Here is a 20,068-nt window from a genome sequence, read left to right as displayed (position 1 = left end):
CTATCAAATTAGGACACAAAAATCACACAGAAAAAACTATTCATAAATACCTGGGTTTTTCTGGGTACGCACCCCTGTTGCTTTTCTTTTCCACTGAGCCCCTGACAATTCAGTCACCAATTGCCAAGCCTGGCTGCCAGCACCTTCTTTCCTAACAGCAGTCAGCTCTGAGAATAGCAGCTGCCTGTTTCATTAGAGGAGCAGAAACAGCCTGAGTTCTGGAGAGCCCCTCGTTAGCTGAGCCCAGTTACATCTGGTGCTTAATGACCCTTGAGAGCCATCATCTATTTTTATAAAGTAATCACAGTTAGGTATGGTTAAAAAACTATCTAGATACTAATTCTATAAATAAATAAATCCAAAATAGAGAGGTTCTATAGATAATTCTAAATAGCTAAGTTCTAAATACTAGGAGATAGTAGATAGTAATAGATAAATTCTACATAGGCAAATTCTAAATACTAACAACAAAATGCTACTAAATAGATGAATTGTAAATAGACAGCTAGATTAATACTAAATAGCTAGTTTCTCCTTAACAAAATATTTTACACTTTGACAAAGCAGGAGGTGGCCCCACGCTTTCCTTCAAGGGAGAAGCCAATAGCTGCCAAAAGAAAGGAAAAGGACTGGATCTATATTAGTGAGCAGAAAGTCTGGATTTTAAGCACTTTAGCCTAAAATAGCCAGGCAGACCTGGCCTCTGTTGGCTTTGTCTGGGCAATGCCCCATGTAAACACCATTATTTCATAGCAAGTTTTTCCATATAGTCTCTGATTTTCCCCAAAGCTGCATTCTTATTTCTAAAAGGGCAACCTGCAGGCTTCGAGGGATGACGTGAGGAGGCAACAAAGACTTCCTCTTGAAGGAAAAACATCTTTAGATGAATCATGAGCCATGTTTGCCCAAGGAGCAATGGCATGAGAATTTCAGATGTACTTACCCTAGCCAGAGGCACTGGTAAAGTCATCCCTGCTATCCCATCACTGACAAGCACTTCCAAAAAAACCAGCACAGCAATTTTTGGGATCACCAACTGACAGCAGTTCAGTGCTGCTCTTTCTCCTGCATCTGCCCTGGAGGACAACTCTGTTATCCTGGTTTACCAGGAACTCTTCAGCCCATCTCCTGGGATCCATCTGGAATGTTCCTCTGCGCAGAAGAAATGGGGTTCATTCACTGAGGTTTTCTCAGACAAAACAATTCAGGACACCACAGAGTATTTTGGGTTGGAAGGGACCTTAAAGACCAGAGAATTCCATCCCCCCAAAAGGAGGGGGGATATCCACAAGACAGACTTGGTTTTTTGGGGGCACATATGAGAACAGAGTAAGGAGCTGTTTCCACACTGAATTCTGCTTCTGGCAGTACTCCAATCACAACTTGCTTCCCACTCCTTCTCTCAGCTTTGTCAGCACACAGAAGGGACTGCATCTGAACCACAGCAAAAAGTGAGCAACCTGCTTGCAAGTAAAGCAAAAGGGAAAAACAGTCTGCTGAGAGAGCTGCTTCCACAAGATGGTAAGGAGCCATTCTGGACCCAAACTCTGGAATGGAAGTGCCTGTCCCTGATAGCCACAACTTCTACATCTAGTATAAAATCATCCATTAATCATAGTTTAAAATATTTTTTCTGAACATTAATGGCAGTATTCAACATATTGAGGGTAAGCCTGCTGTGTACAAGAGAAAAGAGCTGCAGGAAGAGCATCTGCTTCAACTCCTGGTCCCAACCCACCAAAACTCCAGTAAAAGAAAAGAAATTTTAATAGTTGATCAATATTTTATTTAACAAAAAGATCAGTTATCCAACATTTAATGGTATCAAACTCAAAAAAATATTTCACTGCACTTTTTGTAAGAACTGCATTAAAAACCAATACAAAATGTTCTCATCTGAAATACCAATTTTTAGAAAAAGCATCTCAGGGAGCTTACATCCCACATGTACAGATCAAGGAAAGCAAGAAACTAGACACAAAGCTTATAATGAAAACACAACTCCCTGCCCACTCCTCCTTGTCAGTGTCTCACTCTATGTGTTTGTGCTCCTGGCATGCTGTGTACTGAGGGGGATCCCAGGGCCTCCCAGGAAATGGGTGTGTTTGGTGTATTCAGTAGGGAGCAGCTCTGCTGCGTTTGTCGAGCTAACGGGGGTGACTGCCTCGAGTCACAGCGTCTGAGCAGCACTCCCAGGGCTGACTTTGTGTTGAGGGCTGGGCCAGAACGTTAGCACACACAAACAGATGGGGCTGCTTCTTGATTCTATCACTGTCTGTCTGTTTGTTTGCCACTGCAGACTGCTCTGCTGCTTAAACTGTAAGTACGTACTCCTTAATCTATCAATTCCCAAAACAGGAGATGGAAGCCCAACACAGAATCAACTGTGTCAAGTATTTATGACAGCATTTGGACCCTGCATGCTAATATTTAATGTCTAACAAAACTATAAATGAGGCTGCAACTAGAAAGGTTTTGGAATGACTGATGGGGACACTGGCCAGCAAGAGTCATGGTTACTAATTCAGCACAGTACAGATGGTAGGAAGCTTTTATTAAGTGAGGTAAAAACCCATACACAGTATCAATTCTAGGTCTGTTTAATGTAAATCACAGCTTATGTAAATTTTGCAATGGCACAGCCATGTTTCTGCAATTTGCAAATCAGATTTTCTGCTGGCAAAAATCCATGAGAGTTTGTTCATTTACTGGGAAGAGTGCTCGTGCCTTCTGAAAGGAACTGGGATCAACAGCTGACAACTTTTACAGGTTATTGTTATGGGGAATATTTTGGTTCATTTTCCTACACAAATATTTCTGATACAGAAGGTTTTTTAAAACTCTTTTAAAAGCACTTGCTAGGTTTTCTCTCTACCATCCACCCAACTGACCATGAATTGTTCAATGAGAACTTTGGATCTTTAGCATAAAAGCAGACCCCACACACACATGTGGTTCATGGCACCACATACAGCAGGACACTCCTTACCTGTCTATACACCCCACCTTGAGGCACTTAACACTTTTTTCAGATATTCCTAACCATTCCAACTGAAAATCTGCTCCTATTTTAACAGCCTACCCACACCCAGGCAGAGGCAGACACAGGCTATCCGAGGACTCTCCTTCCAGAACCATGCTTGCCAAAACTCCTTCTGGTACACGTGTTTGAACAGCAGGTCAGCTCAGGATTCTTGGTTTTCTCCTTATCTTTACAGTTCATCGTGCTCCTCTCTGGCCTCCTGATCTTTCAACTTGAATTCTTCAGCAGTAACTTTACCATTTCCATCCCGGTCTTGATTGGTGAACATATTCTTAACAATCTTCTCAAAATCAAAGCCAGGAGCTAATTTTCCCTTGCCAGTATCAACTTGAGTTTGGATGTACTCTGAAAACTAAAAGGGAGGAAAAAGAGAAGAAAACAGCTCACAGTGAAAAGGATATTTGAAAATTACGAGCATCCAGCATTTTACTACTTATTAAGTGTACACAGGACACTGTTACTACCCTATATAGTTCACCACCCAAACTGGACTAATTAGAACAGACACTGGGTCTGCAACCCTGCAACTCTCCACAAAGAGTCATTTAACATGAGGTTAAATGACTCTTTGTGGAGCCCAGCAGGGATTTCCTCACTCATTCCAGTGGGTCTTGGACCCATGACAAGAAAACTTCTTTTTCATCATTGAGGAGGAAGATGGGTTGGACAGCTGGACAGAGGAACAGCTCAACACAGATGGAGGGCAGTAATTCTGCATGGCGATACATGAAGCTCACTGTAAAACAGAAACCCACCTGCATCTTAGAGGGAGCAACACACAAGGATGATTGCTGATGTGGACAGCAACAGCCTCACCCCACCTCTTTCTCTAAATCAGTAAAAGCTTTTTTCTTCTCTGCAAGGACAGATGTGGAGGTAAACATAAGAGGGAAGATGGAGATGGAAGGAAAACAAAGAGGTGGAAGAGAGTGCTAGGAAAAGAGAAAACAAGAATTCGATTTTACCATATTAGTTTTTAAATCCTCAAAGACATTTCATGCTGTTCACAGGGCCACAGTCTGCCCTGTGAGCACTGCAGGCAGCACCACTCCAGGGAGTAAAGAAGGGACAAAGAAGACTTCGGAAGAGAATTAAAAAAATAGAATTTGAAAGAACATAAAGAATTTTATCTTATCAGAGGTGCTGTGGCAAAAGCAAGTGGCTCTCAACCGGGGCACACAATGACATCCTCACAATGCAGATTTCAAAAGCAAGCAAGCAAGGGGAAGAGCTTTGCACAGCACACAGTTCACATGTGTAAGGAGTGGCCACTGGCACTGCCAGGCTCCAGAAGAGCTTAGACAGTTCCTGGATGCACTGCTGCAGGCTCAGCTTTGGCTCAAGAATTCACCACAAACTGCCAATTAACACTGAGACAGACACCAAGAAGGCTGATACAGCAAAGGAATGTTGGATACCAACTCTGCCTCTTACACTTATGCCCTAAGGATTTGTTGCTGACCAAGGAAACCACAACAGAAAATGATCTTATGCAGCTTGGCCATTCTTACTGTCCTTTTTTCTTTAACTCAAAAGCTGAATAGCCTTCTCTTAGCTGATACCTTGCCTTCCTGTTCCCTTGATGACAAACACTATTCCAGAAGAAGAAGAGAAGAAAATGAGGAAAGACTCCATCCTTCAACATTGGCATTGACAGTGGTAGAAGAGAACCACTCCAGGTCTTTACATCATCTCAGCTTACCTCCTCCAAAAGAACCTCTCCATCATGGTTCTGGTCTATTTCTTCAAAAAGGTTGGGAGAGACTTCCCCATTCCATACAAACATGTATCCTTCAGGCAAGCCAGACACCAATTCCAGCAGTTCGATGTCAAAAACCAACACAGCACTACCAGGCACTTCTCCTTCTGTCACAACAAATGGCAAAGAGGGGTATTTATCCTCACTTACATTGAAGGGGATATTTCCTTTTAATCCACAATTAAATTTATCTTCCTGCTCCAAAAGACACTTCTCCAGTGTGATCCCCAGCCCATCAAATCTTCCTGATCACTTCACCACGGGTGATCATAAAAGGAACCTTTCAAAATAAAACTTGAGGCACTGGAACAGATTGCCCACAGAAGCATGAATGCTCCATTCCTAGGAATGTCCAAGGCCAAGTTGGGATGGGGCCCTGAGCAACCTGTTCTAGTGGAAGGTGTCTGCCCATGTCAGGGGAGTTGGAACTAGCTGATCCTTAAGGCCCCTTGCAATCCAAACCATTCTATAAGTCCATGATTCAAAGTGCATCCTTTTTTTTTTTTTTTTTTACTTTTAAAAACTAAACTTGTGGGAATAATCCATTTTCCTTTATCTTGCCAATACACTGTGTACCAGCACACTGCTGTGAGACTCAACAGCCTGGGATATTACCTCAGGGAAGCCATGGAAGGAGTTTAATTTAGTGTAGTAAAAGAAAACTCACCTCTAATCTGTTTGCAAGAGACAGAAATTGCAAGCAAGCAATTTCTTCAGATAGCTGGGCATATACCAACACAGTAACAAATCATACAATGTTTCAGAATGTGTATCAAATGTACCCTTAACAATGGCAAATACTTACGACAGATATTTTGCACAGCTGACTTTTCACATTATGAGGAAATTTCCAATTTATTATGTGTAGCTATGCAATAACATATAATGTTTAATAGATAAAATCTTGTATAAAACATTGCATATATGGTAAACTCCTGATTCTTTCACAGAAGACAGGTAAAAGTAGAAATGTCTTCTTATCTCTTAATGCAAATTAATTCTCCATTAAGCTCTGCACGTGATGCCTGACAGTCTTTATAAACCATAAACTGTTCTGGAGCTATTCAAAGAACCCAGCAACTTATGCAACTGTTTCCATACACATCAGAATTTGATGATCTTGGTGATCTCATGATAGACTCCTTTCCCTCAAACCTTTTAACAAGCAAGACCAGAAACAACGTACCTGGACATAAAAGTTCTTGTCACTTCTGTATCATTCTTTCTATTACTGCTGTCCACATCATTAAAAATTGATAAGCCTTAATGCCCTAAAGCTGCCTCAATATGTATTTGTGTTGGAGTTTTAACTGCACCAATACAGTTTCACATCTTACACTCAGTTTATGTATCTTCTGAATTTCTGACCAGTCCCCTGGTCAGCCCTAATGTGGACTAATGTGGCTCTGTCTCCTGAATAACGCCGCATGTCCAAACACAAGCACCCAACTCCCTGCCATGGAAAACAGTGTTTGCATCCCTCTGCAACACCAGACTGCCTGGAGCTTTCTGTTCTGACAAAGCAGCATCACTGGGGACACGTGCTCCCTTTTGTACTCTGATGGTCTCTCTGTTGGCTACAGCGACAGCGTGGCTTGAAATGCAACACTGGCAGCGTGTCCACTGGGGAACAGGGAGGAGGGGAATGTCTAAAATAAGGACATGAAAAACCTCTAACACATCCCCATGCCTGTGTTTCAGTCACTCTAGAGAGGCTAAGTGGATGTGCACTCACCAACTCCATCCTCTCCATAGCCGAGGTGAGGTGGGATAACCACTGTCCGTCGTTCCCCGACACACATGTCCTGAAGGCCCATGTCCATCCCCAACACCACCTGACCAGATCCCAGAACTATGTTGTAGGTTTTGCCAAGGCTGTGTCTGGAAAGGAAGGGAAAATGGGGAAAAAAAATCAACATAAAATAGAAAAATTCTGTTGTTCAAAGTTACCACAGAAGGAGCAGTTTCTAGTAGTGTCCTGTCATTGCCAGAAATTAACTTAATACCCAATGCTTTGTTCTACCAGTTACCTGAAGTTGTTCTCAAGTTACAGCCAGCACCAAACAGACAAGTCTCTGCTGCTGACATGTCCTCTGGCACTAAAATTATAGGCTTCTTGGATGAAATCCAATTAAAATCATTAATCATGCCAATTACAACCCCAAGGTATTTTATCTTGAAATAGGGGCTTTTGCCTTTCACATGTTTTTAACTGTTGTAACTGGACTTTCAGCAGATGTAAGAATTCCAGATGTACATTCATCCCAGGACCATCAACTCCATGGAGGGATCTGAGTGCATTCTCATGGATCAGCCAGCCATGTCTTTAATGAAATCAGCCACTATAATGTAGTAGCTATTAACACAAATAACCACTACTACTGCTATTTAACCATATTAAATTTTGAATTATACCTTGCTGCCCGTGGCTCATTTCTAAAATTAGAAAATATCACCAGTTAAAAGCCCAAAAGTCAAACACATATTGTGATTCTAAAGGCAGAGTATGCAGCATTAAGGCTCTTTATTCTATTGGTTGCCTTTCTTTGGTTATTTGGCTTGGCTGTGCCTCTGCAGGACATGCTTGTACAACAGAGTATTATTTGGAAAGAAAACAATTCAGTGGCTAAGAGGTCAGCCTTAAAATTAGAAGCACATGATTCACAATCTTTCATTCTCTAAAAACTGCTGTGAGTGAGACAGTCTAGACATCTCTTGGTTCCTGCTACAAAATGGAAATTGAGCACTCCTGACATATAAACTGTTTTGAATCCAAACACATCACTTGTATACATCCTTGCCTACAGCACTGCACCACGTGCTCCAAATTAGGGCAGCTTTTCAGCTCTGCAAGCTACTGTGTACACTGTGAAACCCATGAGCTGCTTCCTGTGTTAATTATAACCTGGTTAAAAATAGCTTTTCCCAACTTCCCTTCCAAAAAGTAAAATACTGTTTGGATGACTTGCACTATTCCGAAGATTAGGGCAAAAAGAACAGGAAGCTAACAGAAATACTCTTGTAGCTGTGTGCCAGGCTCACTTCAGTGCTACATGAGACAGACTGGAGCAATCTTTTGCTTCCCTCATACATCTACTGCCAAGAGAGAGGAGGAAAAGGCATAATATTCTCACAGTTACAATCAAGGCCTCTGAAAGCTGCTCCACGCTGACACTTAAAGCCACACTACAATACAGGAGCAGCAATGTGTGCCACAGACATGACAAGTGACCATTTACTGTAAACACACTCAAGGTATCTTTAACAAGACCACAACAAGCAGCCCTACCAGATCTCTCTCAGGAGCACTGAATCAGTACAGAGCACAAATGCTCCCCAAGAAACTGAATAAACCTGGACAGTTCATTCATGATGAGACCTGTGCTGCCCTGGCATGACTCACCCAGACACCTGAGCTGGCCCATTTAAACAGAATGCCATACAACAAGTTTCATCACTCCACGCATACTGTTTACGTTCTTCTCCAACACACTCCTACATCCTTTTTGTTCCTGGTTCTCTCATTATGCTATGACAGATTGTCTTTAAATTCTCCTCCTCCTATGTACCTTTGGCAGGTAGCCATAAAGAGAAAAATACATTCGACATAAATATTCAGTTAAAAAAAATAAACCTTTATTGTCACAGACACATTTTATGAAAAATCCTTTTGGTAGGATTTTTTTTTCCTGAGAAGCTGAGAGGCCTCAGAAATGAAATTATAAACAATGATTATCTGCTGCTGTGGAATGCAACAGGTGCATCTTTGATTGGTCTCATGTGATTGTTTTTAATTAATGGCCAATCACAGTCCAGCTGGCTCAGACTCTGGTCAGTTACAAGATTTTATGATTTTAAACATTCCTTTCCTTTCAAGCCTTCTGATGAAATCCTTCCTTCTATTCTTTTAGTATAGTTTTAATATAATATATTTATCATGAAATAACAAATCAGCCTTCTGAAACATGGAGTCAACATTCTCATCTCTTCCCTCGTCCTGGGACCCCTGAGAACACCACCACACTTTACTCCCTGCTAGCTTGCTTTGCAGGCAATTCATTCTTGCCTTCACTGCTGCTGGGAGCATCCTCCTCACCAAATACCTACGTGGAGTCCAGCAGGGTTCCATCCAGAAGGGAAGCATTGTAGTGGTATTTCAGGTAATCCCCCTTCTTGCTGAGCACGGTGCAGTTGGAGGGTTTGTAGTGAACGGTGATGCTGACCGAATCCGAGGGATTGTGGAAGTCCACCACGTGGATGTCAAAGACCAGCACTGCAGATCCTGGAATCTTTCCTAAACAGGAAGCACATTAGGCAAATAGAGGGAGAAATGGTACCCAAAGAGGCAGATGATGTCCAGGTACTGCACCCTGTAGGAATATGCATTCCTGCTGCGCCTGCTGTTGAGTCATTCTGCTCTTCTCATTCAGAATTAAAGGATGTGACAGATGCAAGCTGCATCCAGTGTAGGAAAGACAACCAGTGGGAAAGCACTAAGCATGCACTCAGTTCAATGGTGAAAGAAAAACTTTTGCTACCCTGAATTTTAAAATTATCCACAAATGAGGCAATAACCATGTATTTCCTGTGACTATCCTAAATAACTCATTTGTGTTTCATGTACCAATTCAATATTGATCATCAAAATTCTCAAGAACTCTTGCTTCAAGGAACATCATTATATGTAAAAGGTTACAGTTCCTTAAAATACCCCAAAAGCAGGCAACTTCTTCGCCCTCTTCCCAGGACTATGTGCATTACCAGGATTAACAAAACACATCCAGGCCTAGGATTGGGGTTTGTCAGTAATTCCAAATCTGCAGCACAGAACTTGCACTCCCAGAAGAAAGGCTTTTTTTCTAAATCACTTATCCAAGTAACATCCCAGGAGGCACTTTTTGAAACACCAGCCACAACACTAGGATCAGCTGCAAGGGTTATCACATTCAGCCTCTCCCAGCAATCTGTTTAGATAGCAATGAGTTTTCCCAAAGAAATGTTAATTGTATGTTACACATACATAGTTACTTCACTGTTGTTACATGCATCCACCATTTACAGAGGTGGCTTAGAAGTCCACAAAACCTGTGGCTGTGGAAGGAATGGGGAAGAAAACTTTGCACGATGGACTCCCTCAGGAGAAAGAGTTTAAGACATGCAGGAAGGAAGATCTCACACTGCAGAGTTCCTGGCATCCAAGTACCAGTCTGCCTGAAACATCAATTACCCAAATGAGTTCAGGCTACCAGTTACATGTGAGATTGTTCTGTATTTTATTGTTCTACCTACTTAGCTAATCAAAATAATCCTGCAAATTCTGGATGTGGTCTTGTCAGTTTGATACCCACAAAATAATGAACTAATTCATAAACCTTTCAAATGCCAGAAAAATGAAAATACACGTAGATTAACTAAGCAATAAAGGTTTAACTACAGAAGACTTGAATGCAAAGCCAAGCTCACCTCTCCCTTCTTCTCCATATCCAAGATGAGGGGGGATTATTATTCTTCTTTTTTCACCAGTGCATACCCCTAGTAAACCTTCATCCATTCCAGCAATCACATAACCTTTCCCAACATAGGTGTCATATGTACGGTTTCGGGAATAACTATGGAAAACATTTGAAATATTTGCATTTCAGCAGTGTCAGGTGTACTCAAGAAAACATGGGCTCTTGCAATAGCTTTGCAACACAATTCTTAAAGCAGTTAAGGTCAAACACACAGTCATTAACCAGCACCAGGGAGGCACAAAGGAACTATGTTCCCTGAATCCAGGCCACCAGGTTTCATCACTCAGTGACACACAGGTCACTGATTACCCAGCAGTGAGACCCTGGCTAGTGAACAGCCAGCAAATCTGCAAGTTCATTTCTACTGCATCTAGAAAGAAAAATCACACTTATTTATGTCTTTTAAATGAAACAGAGAGCAGATTTTGACAAGTAACTGAAAAAAAAAAATTGGTTTACTCCTTTAAAATTTCCTCTGCCCTGACACTGTCTTAATAAGCACTTATCAACTAGCTATGGTTGATAAGTGCTTCATTTTCATGAGACACCCTGCAGACTACCTCATTTTGCAACCACAGCTATGTAGTTCAACTATCAGAAGGAGCAGGTGGGATAAATAGGTTCTCCTGGGATGCTCAACATTAAAATGAGTCATGACAACAAAACCTAAGCCAGCCACTTAACACACAGGCTGAAGGACCTGCTTCAACACCTCATGATAGAACAAAACAAGGCTATAACAAAAATGATGTTTCTTACATGGCCATGACTGTCTTCTGCCTTTCTTCAAGGCATGTTACACAAAGGCACAGCCCAAGAAGGAGAAGGCAGAAAGGCTTTAATTCATCTTTACAAGGTAGCTCTAGGAAAGAACTAAACCAGTACAAGACCAGGCCCTGATGTAATTCCGAGGTTTATTCAACTACTCTAAGTCCAGACAGCCTTGGCTGAGCTGCCCAGGGCAGTTCTGCAGTCGAATATTTCAGAGTAAAAAGGCAAAGGAAAATATTATTAGAGCTCTCAAACCCAGCCATCTGCAGAGCTTTTGGCATGTTCCCTGTACCAGTGAGAAACTTTGTCCTGGATAGCTCCAGGGTTTTCAATCCCTATTGTTAGCTGCTCTATTTCTTCATTTATGAATTCTGCAGGAGGTCAGGAAACCATGTTTTAGTGAACAAGCTCTCTAACAACCCTCATCACTTCAGAATGATGCAGAGGCTGCTGTCTACAAAGCATTTATTACTATTTCTTGACAGCAACCCTCATAAAAATACTACAGCTATTTTCAAAAATTGATTAGTTACTAGAGAAGATACTCATATCTCAAAAAAGAGAAATTGGTACACTGTGGATAAGCTTTGAGTTCTTAACTTATAAGCTTTCACAAACTGTAAATCAAGGTCTACAGAGATGGCTGTTGCAGTAGTGCTAAACATTTTTCTCTGAGCTTATTTTGTAGAACATTTTACTCTCACCTCCTTTTAGCCAGCTGTTCTGAAAGCTGGAGTAGGATAGTAAAGCACTGTACCACTAAAAGCAACCAAAGTCACAGAAATCTACAAGGGTATTATTCATATGATTCTGTACACGAGGCTCATGTTCCCATAGAGCTTTGAATTTACTGTCACAATAATCCCCCTTCCTTTATCACAGAAAACTCCTCCTTGAATTCTGCAAACCCATAATTCAGTCTTGAAAGACATCAGCCTTCAAAATGCAAACAGTTTCCAAGTATAAGTATTATAAACTTCACTAGCCACTAGCACACTGACTCACAATTCTCAGGACATAAAATGGAATCACATTTATTTTCTCTCTCTCCAGTGGTATTACCTATTTGGCAGATTAACCCTATGGGGAAAAAAGTCTTCAAGCTTGTGTGCCTAATGCACTTGGCTTCACTGGGTGGGCCACTACCCCTAGATGGCGTCTGTGACAATGAGATGGTACAAAAGAGTTCTTTTCCTTCCCATATGGAAAAGTTTTCTATGAGTCTTTTAAAAAGACTCCACTTAAAATTTTCAGAAGTCCACTTAAAGTCCACTTAAAATTTTCAAAAAAGGCAGAAAAAGCAAAGAACTGTGCTTGAGCATATTATGGACACAACAGAGCAGTCAAACCGGAAATGCAGTCTGTGGAGTTGAATGTTTTGGTTACCTGGAATCAAACAATGTGCCATCCAAAAGTGTGCCATTGTAGTGGTATCGCAGAAAGTCTCCTGTCTGGCTTCTCCGCTCACAGGATTCAGGCACGAGCTGGTTCTCAATAGCAATGCCATCCTTGGGGTTATGCAGATCCAACAAAACCACATCAAAGACAAGGGAAGCTTGGCCAGGGATCTCCTTACCTATGAAAGTGTTAGGGCAGAAAATTGGTAAGAAACAGCAGGTGTTCTAGCAGAAGCTTAAACATGTTTGTTAAAAAAAAGTAACGTGCTGCCAAATATCAAGCACCTCCCCTTCCAAAATAAATTATATAATCATAGATTATCTGAGTTGGAAGGGACTCACTACAGTTATCAGTCCAACTCCTGGCCCTGCACAGGGCACCCCAAGAGTCACACCTTGGGCCTGAAAGCATTGTCCACACACTTCTTGAATTCTGTCAGGCTCAGTGCTGTGACCACTTCCCTGGGGAGCCTGTTCCACTGCCCAGCCACCCTCTGAGTGAGGAACCTCTTCCTAATATCCAATCTAAACCTCCTCTGACACAACTTCAGAGGTCCTGTTACTTGTCACCAGAGAAGATCAGTGCCTACCCTTCCTCTTCCCCTCATGGGGAAGCTGCAGACTGCAGTGAGGTCTCCCCTCAGTCTTCTCCAGGATGAACAACCCAAGTGATCTCAGCTGCTTTTTGCACGGCTTCCCCTCAAGCCCCTTCGCCCTGGGACTCTCTCCAATAGTTTCATGTCTTTGTTATATTTTAGCACCCCAAACTGCCCCCAGCACTGGAGGTGAGGCTGCCCCAGTGCAGAGCAGAGCAGAGCAGGGCAGGACAATCCCCTCCCTTGCCTGGCTGGTGATGCTGTCCCTGATGCCCCCCAGGACACGCTTGGCCCTCCTGACTTCCAGGGCACTGCTGGCTCATGTTCAGCTTGCCATAGACCAGGAGCCCCAGGTTCCTTCCCATGGTGCTGCTCTCCAGCCTCCCATTCCCCAGTCTCTCCGCACAACCAGGGTTGCCCCACCCCACGTGCAGAATCCAGTTTGTTTAATTTCATTTTTCTGGTGATTGCCAGTGCTCTAATTTATCCATGTCTGTCTGCAAATTTGCTTCTAGTCAGTCATTAATTGGTTCAGGTTTGTTTTTTTTTTCACTGAATTCTCCAACTGAGTAATTTCCTTCTATTCCCACAGTGATGGCACAGCCTCACTGAAAACAAAGGCCTCTTCAGCCTCAGAGTTAATGGTAACTAAGCCACAGAAGGGGTATGAAACCTCATACATCACAAACACATCCTTAAACACCAGAGCAGAATATATGTAAAGAACATATGTAAAAGTCACAAACTATAATTCAACATGGGAATGTCTATGTATAATCTGCAGGCTCACAAGACAATCTATTTTGTAGCTATCACTAGAGCATTTGTTAAAAAAACCACAACAAAACCCATCTGGAATTAAAAATACATTTAACATATTTTTTCTTAAATTTTTTCTGTTTTCTGTGGCAGTCTGAAAGGATTATGTAGCCACTTCTCTTCAAGTTTTTGGTGCCACTAGATATTAATCACAGATTGTATTCACTGACTGAAATAAAATTTCAATATATAAATACTACAGTTGTATCAACAGTATTAAGTTGTTAAGTAGTGTCTCTCTGAACGGGGTAATAATGCTGCCCATAAATATAAAATACAGAAAATTTGTTTTAAATATGCATGACTAGGGATTGAAAAAAAAAAGAGAAACAACAAAAGGAATAACTTTTACCATCTCCATCCTCTCCGTAGGCCAGGAAAGGCGGTATTGTGATAATGCGCTTCTCCCCTACGCACATTCCCAGGAGCCCCTGGTCCATGCCAGCAATCAGCCATCCAATCCCCACATAGGTGTCGTAAGTTCGCATCCGATTATGGCTGAACATGAGAAAGGAGAAAAAAAATCACAACCAAATGTCAGACTGGCACAGGAAAGAACAATATGAACCTTTAAATGCACATACTCTGCACAGTGTAGCTCACAACTTGCTAGTCCAAAAGTATCGGTGCTTCATTTGCCAAGGGCTGGCTGGGAAGTTTTCCAGAGTGCTTAGCTATGTCAGGAACCTCACAGAGGCTTTGGAAAGTGGCTCTCAGGCAGCTGTTACTAAAGCATCATTTTCCACTGGCTTCTAATGAAGCACAGATGCTGTACACGTAAAATCTCAGTAAGAAAATGTTAGTGGATCACTTTCATTACAAACCCTGCTAAATTTACAAAACTTGCATCTAATCTGAACAGATATGCTGGTTACAGAGACTTTTAACTGTAATATACATATAGGGAATGAAATTTAAAATTCAAAAAAGCATCTGGATTGGTAATGCCCACGAAGAAATAATGGACATTTTTATTGGTTTGAGTCAGTACTGCTATCCTATAATCCCTGAAAAAATTACTAACACACACCCAATGCCAGGTGTCATTTCCTGTGTTTCTGGGCAGTTAGTATTAATTGTAACACAGGTAAAAGGGGAGCAAATGATGATGAGATACCTATTAAACTACTCAAAGACCCACAACCCAGCTGCATACCTTGAATCAAAGAGGGTCCCATCCAAGAATGTTCCATTGTAATGGTACCGTACAAAGTCAGACACCTGGACTGTCCGAGGACACTTCTCAGGTTTGAAGTAGGTCTGAACCTGCACTTCATCCTCAGAGTTCCACAGATCTATCAGGAGCACGTCGAAATGGAGCACAGCATTGGGGGGTATCACACCAGCTGCAAAAGCAAAACACACACACAGTTTGCCTTCCCTTTTTACACAAGGTACCAGCAAAAAGGAACCAATCCATGCCTACCCTAAAAAATCTGCATAATGCACACCTTATTTCCTGGTGTGCTTACAACTCCTTGGCCCCTTGCCGTTGCTGCAGCTATTTATGGGACGGAAATCTGGCAAGATGAACTCTTATCACAGCTGTCCATCAGGCAAACTATCTTGAGTTAGCATTTGTTGCCTCTCTGAGGCTGTAGAACAAAGATACTTTTGGAACTGACAAGACCTTGTGCAGCACTGCAAAGCCACAATTTTGGTTCAATTAAGTATTTAACAGGGAGGTAGATATAAATAAATAGTTAACTTTCATAGCAAAAGTGAAGGACCTGAAGGTGTTCTGCAGCAAACTGCTCTTCCTTCAGCGCACAGAGGGAGTCTGGAGAGATCCCTGCAGGCTATAGGCTTAACAAACACCTCTGAGGAACAGGGGATAACCTCCCAGAAATTCACTACGTGCATTTCCTATCCTTCCCTTCTGTGTCTCAGACAGGTTTCCTATCTGCCCTGTTGAATGCCTTACCCAAGTACCAAGTACCCCCCCGTACTTACGGACGCCTTCACTCCCGTAGGCGAGCTTGGGGGGAATCTTCACGAACCGGCGCTCGTTCACACACATGCCCACCAGAGCTTGGTCCATGCCAGCAATGAGCTGACCTCTGCCCACAAACACGTTGAACGTGGATCCCCTGTCATAGCTGAAGGGGGGAAAGCAGGAAAGAATGTTAGCGGTTCATTTACACCTCCTTACACTGTTTGTTCTTGTTTGTTTGTTTTTTGAAAGAGAGTTAACTGCACCTTGTCTCTCTCTTGCCCCATTAGCATAACTTTATCAGTCCTAAAGGATCAGCTCCTAAAGGAAAGCGCAAATCCAAGGTGTTCCTGAGACATCAACACAGTTCTCCTTCTGTACACTGCCCATCACCTACCTGAAACACATTCTAGCAGAGTGCAATGGGTACTACAGGCACATGAAGGCCAGAACTACATACAGCTAATTCACACACTAACATTAAAAGCAGCACTGGAAAATTAGGGAAGAAAAGGAAAAGTTAAACACTGTTATGAGATATGAAAGGATAACTGCTCCCAGGGTAGGATCTCGATATATTGATTTCAGTCGCAACATCACAAAAATATGATGTAAGACCTAAAAGCTTTACAATGTGAAAATCACACTTCCAGTCTCTGTGGGAGAAAGGGAGAGAGAAAAGATGCTTTTTAAGTAGTAGCTGTGAGGTTTGCCAACAGGTTTATTTTCTCCTCCACTTTCACAGTACTCAGTTAAAGCACAGAGACATGTTTTAAATGGCAGGTTTGCCATTTGACCAAAAATCAAGAAACAAATTATTCTCCTCTGTGATAATACATGAATATTCAAAAGGTAAAAGAAATTATGCTTAAATTATTCTGTTTTCTAGAGAGGAGATGGAGAACAGCAGTGTTACCACAGCAGAACACTGTATTACACAGTTCATTCAGCCACCTTAAATCTGCACAATGACCCCACTTAGATGTGCCTGAATTACTGTAATTGAACCTCTTGAAGCAGTATAAAAACACATGTCAAGAAGCACCTCAAAAGCTTCATGCTTATTGTGAACTTTTACAACTTCCGTTTTCCCAAATCCCTTTTATAATTTCAAGGACTTTTTTTTACATTTATATTTATAAAAGTCAGACCTGGGGGGAGAAAAAAAAAAAAGGCTTTTGCCTTTTGCATGCTAAAATTCTGGAAAGCAGCCAGTAGCTAGACATCCCTAGGGAAATGATGTCAAACTTTCCTTCCAAGACTGTACACATCACTTCCACAACATACTGAGCCTCCTAACAGTCCCACAGCCTCGCATCTCTCAAATATTTTACTGAGTGAACTCTCTGTTTGCTCCATCTTTTTTTTTTTCTTCTGACAAACATTTCTCTTGAAGTAGACAACCCTCTATTACTGAGCATTCACTTTCAGTTGCAGTAATATTCCCACTCCCAGTAAAGGATGGAAAATATTTAAATTAGGCCCTGACAAATTCTATTATACACACAAAACCATAATTTAGATGTTAAGACTAGTAATATAATAAGTTCTAAGAAACCCTCCGAATAGTATTTTGCAGCAATTGACAAAGCTTGGCAATACATCTGGGATGAACTCAGAACAGAAGAGCTTTCTTTTGAGTAAAATAAATGTACAATTAAGAGAACATTGATGCAAAGCAGAGAACTGAAAAAGCACTGATCAGACCACACAGCTTTGCAGGATTGACTTTGCAGATTCCTTAAAACTAAGCAAAATTTGTTTCTATTAGTGGAATTGACCAAATTAATAGTAGATGACTAGGCAACTAAATTCAGACTTTTAAATGTGAATCATTTTATGCCTATTGAAATAAAAACTGCCAATGCTGACGGAAAAAATATAAACAACTAATGACAATAATATGGTAATTTATGTAACACAGTCATGATTAATAAGACTTTGTCAACAGCCTGGTAACTTGAGGGCAGTATTGCTACCTGCTCCTTGGAAATACAGAAAATTAATTTTAAAACTCAGGAATATTTTCAAGAGTTGAAGAAGGAACAAAGCAAAACTGCCCTTAGGTCAACATCTAGAGCATTTTCTAGACTGATTTCATAATAGTGTTCGATTAAAATGATGCTGCTAAGCATGCCTATAAACTTTAAAATAAAAAGGAAGCAAACAAAAAACAGGTAAGAAAATGGGCTTATTTTTATATAAATTGACTAAATCTCTTTAACTTATAGGCAGGGAACACCAAAGATTTTAGAACAAACACTCTAGAATATTTCTTGCATTAACCCACAGAAGACAAAACACTCCTATTTTTCCATGTCTGAACATGATTAAACACTGTCACCAGTCTTAAAAAAGATCATAGTGAATAACAAAAGTGTACACCAATATGAGCTGCCATCTAGAAAAAATCCCAAGCTGAACAAACCTAGTATTTTGCCCTCATTTGAAATGAAGGCAGCTACAAAAATACTCAAGTTGGACTAGACTATCACCATTACTACTTATTTAGTAATATTTAGAGGATCCAATGAGATAAATGCTGTACAGTTCTGCCCAATCTGTTCCTGCCCCACGTAATTCAGAACGAAATGACAAGGAACTACAACGAGAGCCAGCACCTGGGCAGCCCCTCCAGGTGCCCTGCCTCAATGCACAGGCAGCAACCAGAAACACACTTGGAACACGTGGCCAGGTTTCCCATTGTCACATATTTATGAAATAAGCCACGAGGACGCTGCCTTTGTGTGTCCTCACATCCACAGCAAAGACTTGTGTTCCAAGCCCATCAGTTGCCAATGGATTCACTGTCTGTGAATTTTGAAAATCTGCACTGTGCCTTTTCACGGAAACTGCACCAACACCAGCTGAAGTGCCAGCTATCACATCCCACATTTTAGTCAGAGAAGTGCTGGTTGTATGGCACTACTGGCACACTAACGACAGACAGCTCCAGAGGGAGAACTGAGCTTTGAAGGACAGTTATTTCCCTAAGGCTGCAGATTTTCCTTGGAGCACAAGGGAGATTACCAGGATTACTGAAAATACATTTTGCTTTATCTTTCTAAGTAATACTTTGATCAGGGGCAATGAATGAAGTAAGAAAAAACAAATAAGCTGGCAGCAGTAGCAGCATCCTTCACAATCTCCTGATCCCACTATTTAGGCTTCCTGATCCTAAAATAACAGCAGGAAAGCAGCCAGGCACTTCACTGTGCATAGGTCACATTTATTCAAGGATAAAGTATCCAAAAAATTCTATGGAAGTACAGCCTGATAATTCCTATATTTCCGGCAAGGATAATGATTCAGAACCAATCGTATTCGAGTAGGTTTGAGCTTGGAGAAGACATAGGACATGTACAGAATGAATCGGGCAGGAAATCACTGCTGTGAGAGACTGTGATTCCATACACACTCCTGTTTACCGGGCTAAGGCTAGCTGAATAACCTTAGAGTCTTCACTCCTAGAGCAGAAAACTCCTACTCAGCGCCTTGGAAAAGCAGCTGAACGAACGTGCTAGGAATCCACGAGGGCAAGCAAACTACTGGACCCAGCCACTACAGAGGTCTTGCCCCATGACCCCAGCGGTCACACCCCAGCTCTCTGCCCTTCATATTTCAAAGGCATCTTCCCATGGTGATCTGTAGGTCCTCCATGTACGACACTGCCCATCCTGCCGCTGACCTGCTTCCGACCGCTCACCCCAAAAGCGCCCACGGGGCACTGCTGGGAAAAACAGAGGAACCCGAACCGAACCTCCACAAAAAACCCACCCTCGTGGGGGACAGCACCTCTCGCTCCCTCCTCTCCCTCCCAACGAAGGTCGGGCTTGTGCCAGACCTGGAGTCGAAGCGGGTGCCGTCGGGGAAGGAGCCGAGGTAGTGGTAGCGCACGAAGTCCCCGGGGCGCACGGCCCGCGGGCAGCTCTCGGGCACGAAGCGCCGCTCGACGCCGAGCTCGGTGCCGTCCGCAGGGCTTTCGGCGGCGGGCACCGGCGGCGCCTGGCAGGCCGCCCAGCTCTCCAGCAGCGCCGGCAGCAGCAGCAGCAGCGAGCCGCAGCCCGGGCCCCGCCGCCGCACGGCCGCCGGCCCCGCCATGGAGCGCAGCGAGCGGGGCAGCCGCAGGGCGCGCTCGGCGGGGAGGGCAGGAAGGGAGGATGGAGGGCAGGGAGGGAATGGAGGGGAGGAAAAGAGGGAAGGCAGAAAAGCTGCCCGCCCCGGCCGGCTCGCTCCT

The 20,068-nt window shown here is 42.5% G+C and overlaps 1 protein-coding gene across 1 annotated transcript; it reads right to left on the bottom strand.

Moving 5' to 3' along the window:
• Positions 1–1,763: 1,763 nt before the first annotated feature.
• FKBP9 (FKBP prolyl isomerase 9) lies at positions 1,764–19,932 on the bottom strand. The gene is made up of 10 exons (XM_063156758.1): positions 19,676–19,932; positions 15,852–15,997; positions 15,055–15,244; positions 14,251–14,396; positions 12,473–12,662; positions 10,266–10,411; positions 8,910–9,096; positions 6,538–6,683; positions 4,746–4,909; positions 1,764–3,395 (listed from the first exon to the last, which is right to left on the bottom strand). The coding sequence occupies exons 1-10, from the start codon at positions 19,930–19,932 to the stop codon at positions 3,213–3,215; spliced, it is 1,755 nt and encodes a 584-aa protein (XP_063012828.1). The 3' UTR covers positions 1,764–3,212.
• Between the last annotated feature and the right edge of the window lie 136 nt (positions 19,933–20,068).

The sequence above is a fragment of the Melospiza melodia genome, chromosome 1, assembly GCF_035770615.1.
Source record: "Melospiza melodia melodia isolate bMelMel2 chromosome 1, bMelMel2.pri, whole genome shotgun sequence".
NCBI lineage: Eukaryota > Metazoa > Chordata > Aves > Passeriformes > Passerellidae > Melospiza > Melospiza melodia.
Note: the sequence above shows the minus strand (reverse complement) of the source record. Positions and strands in the feature narration are given on the sequence as shown.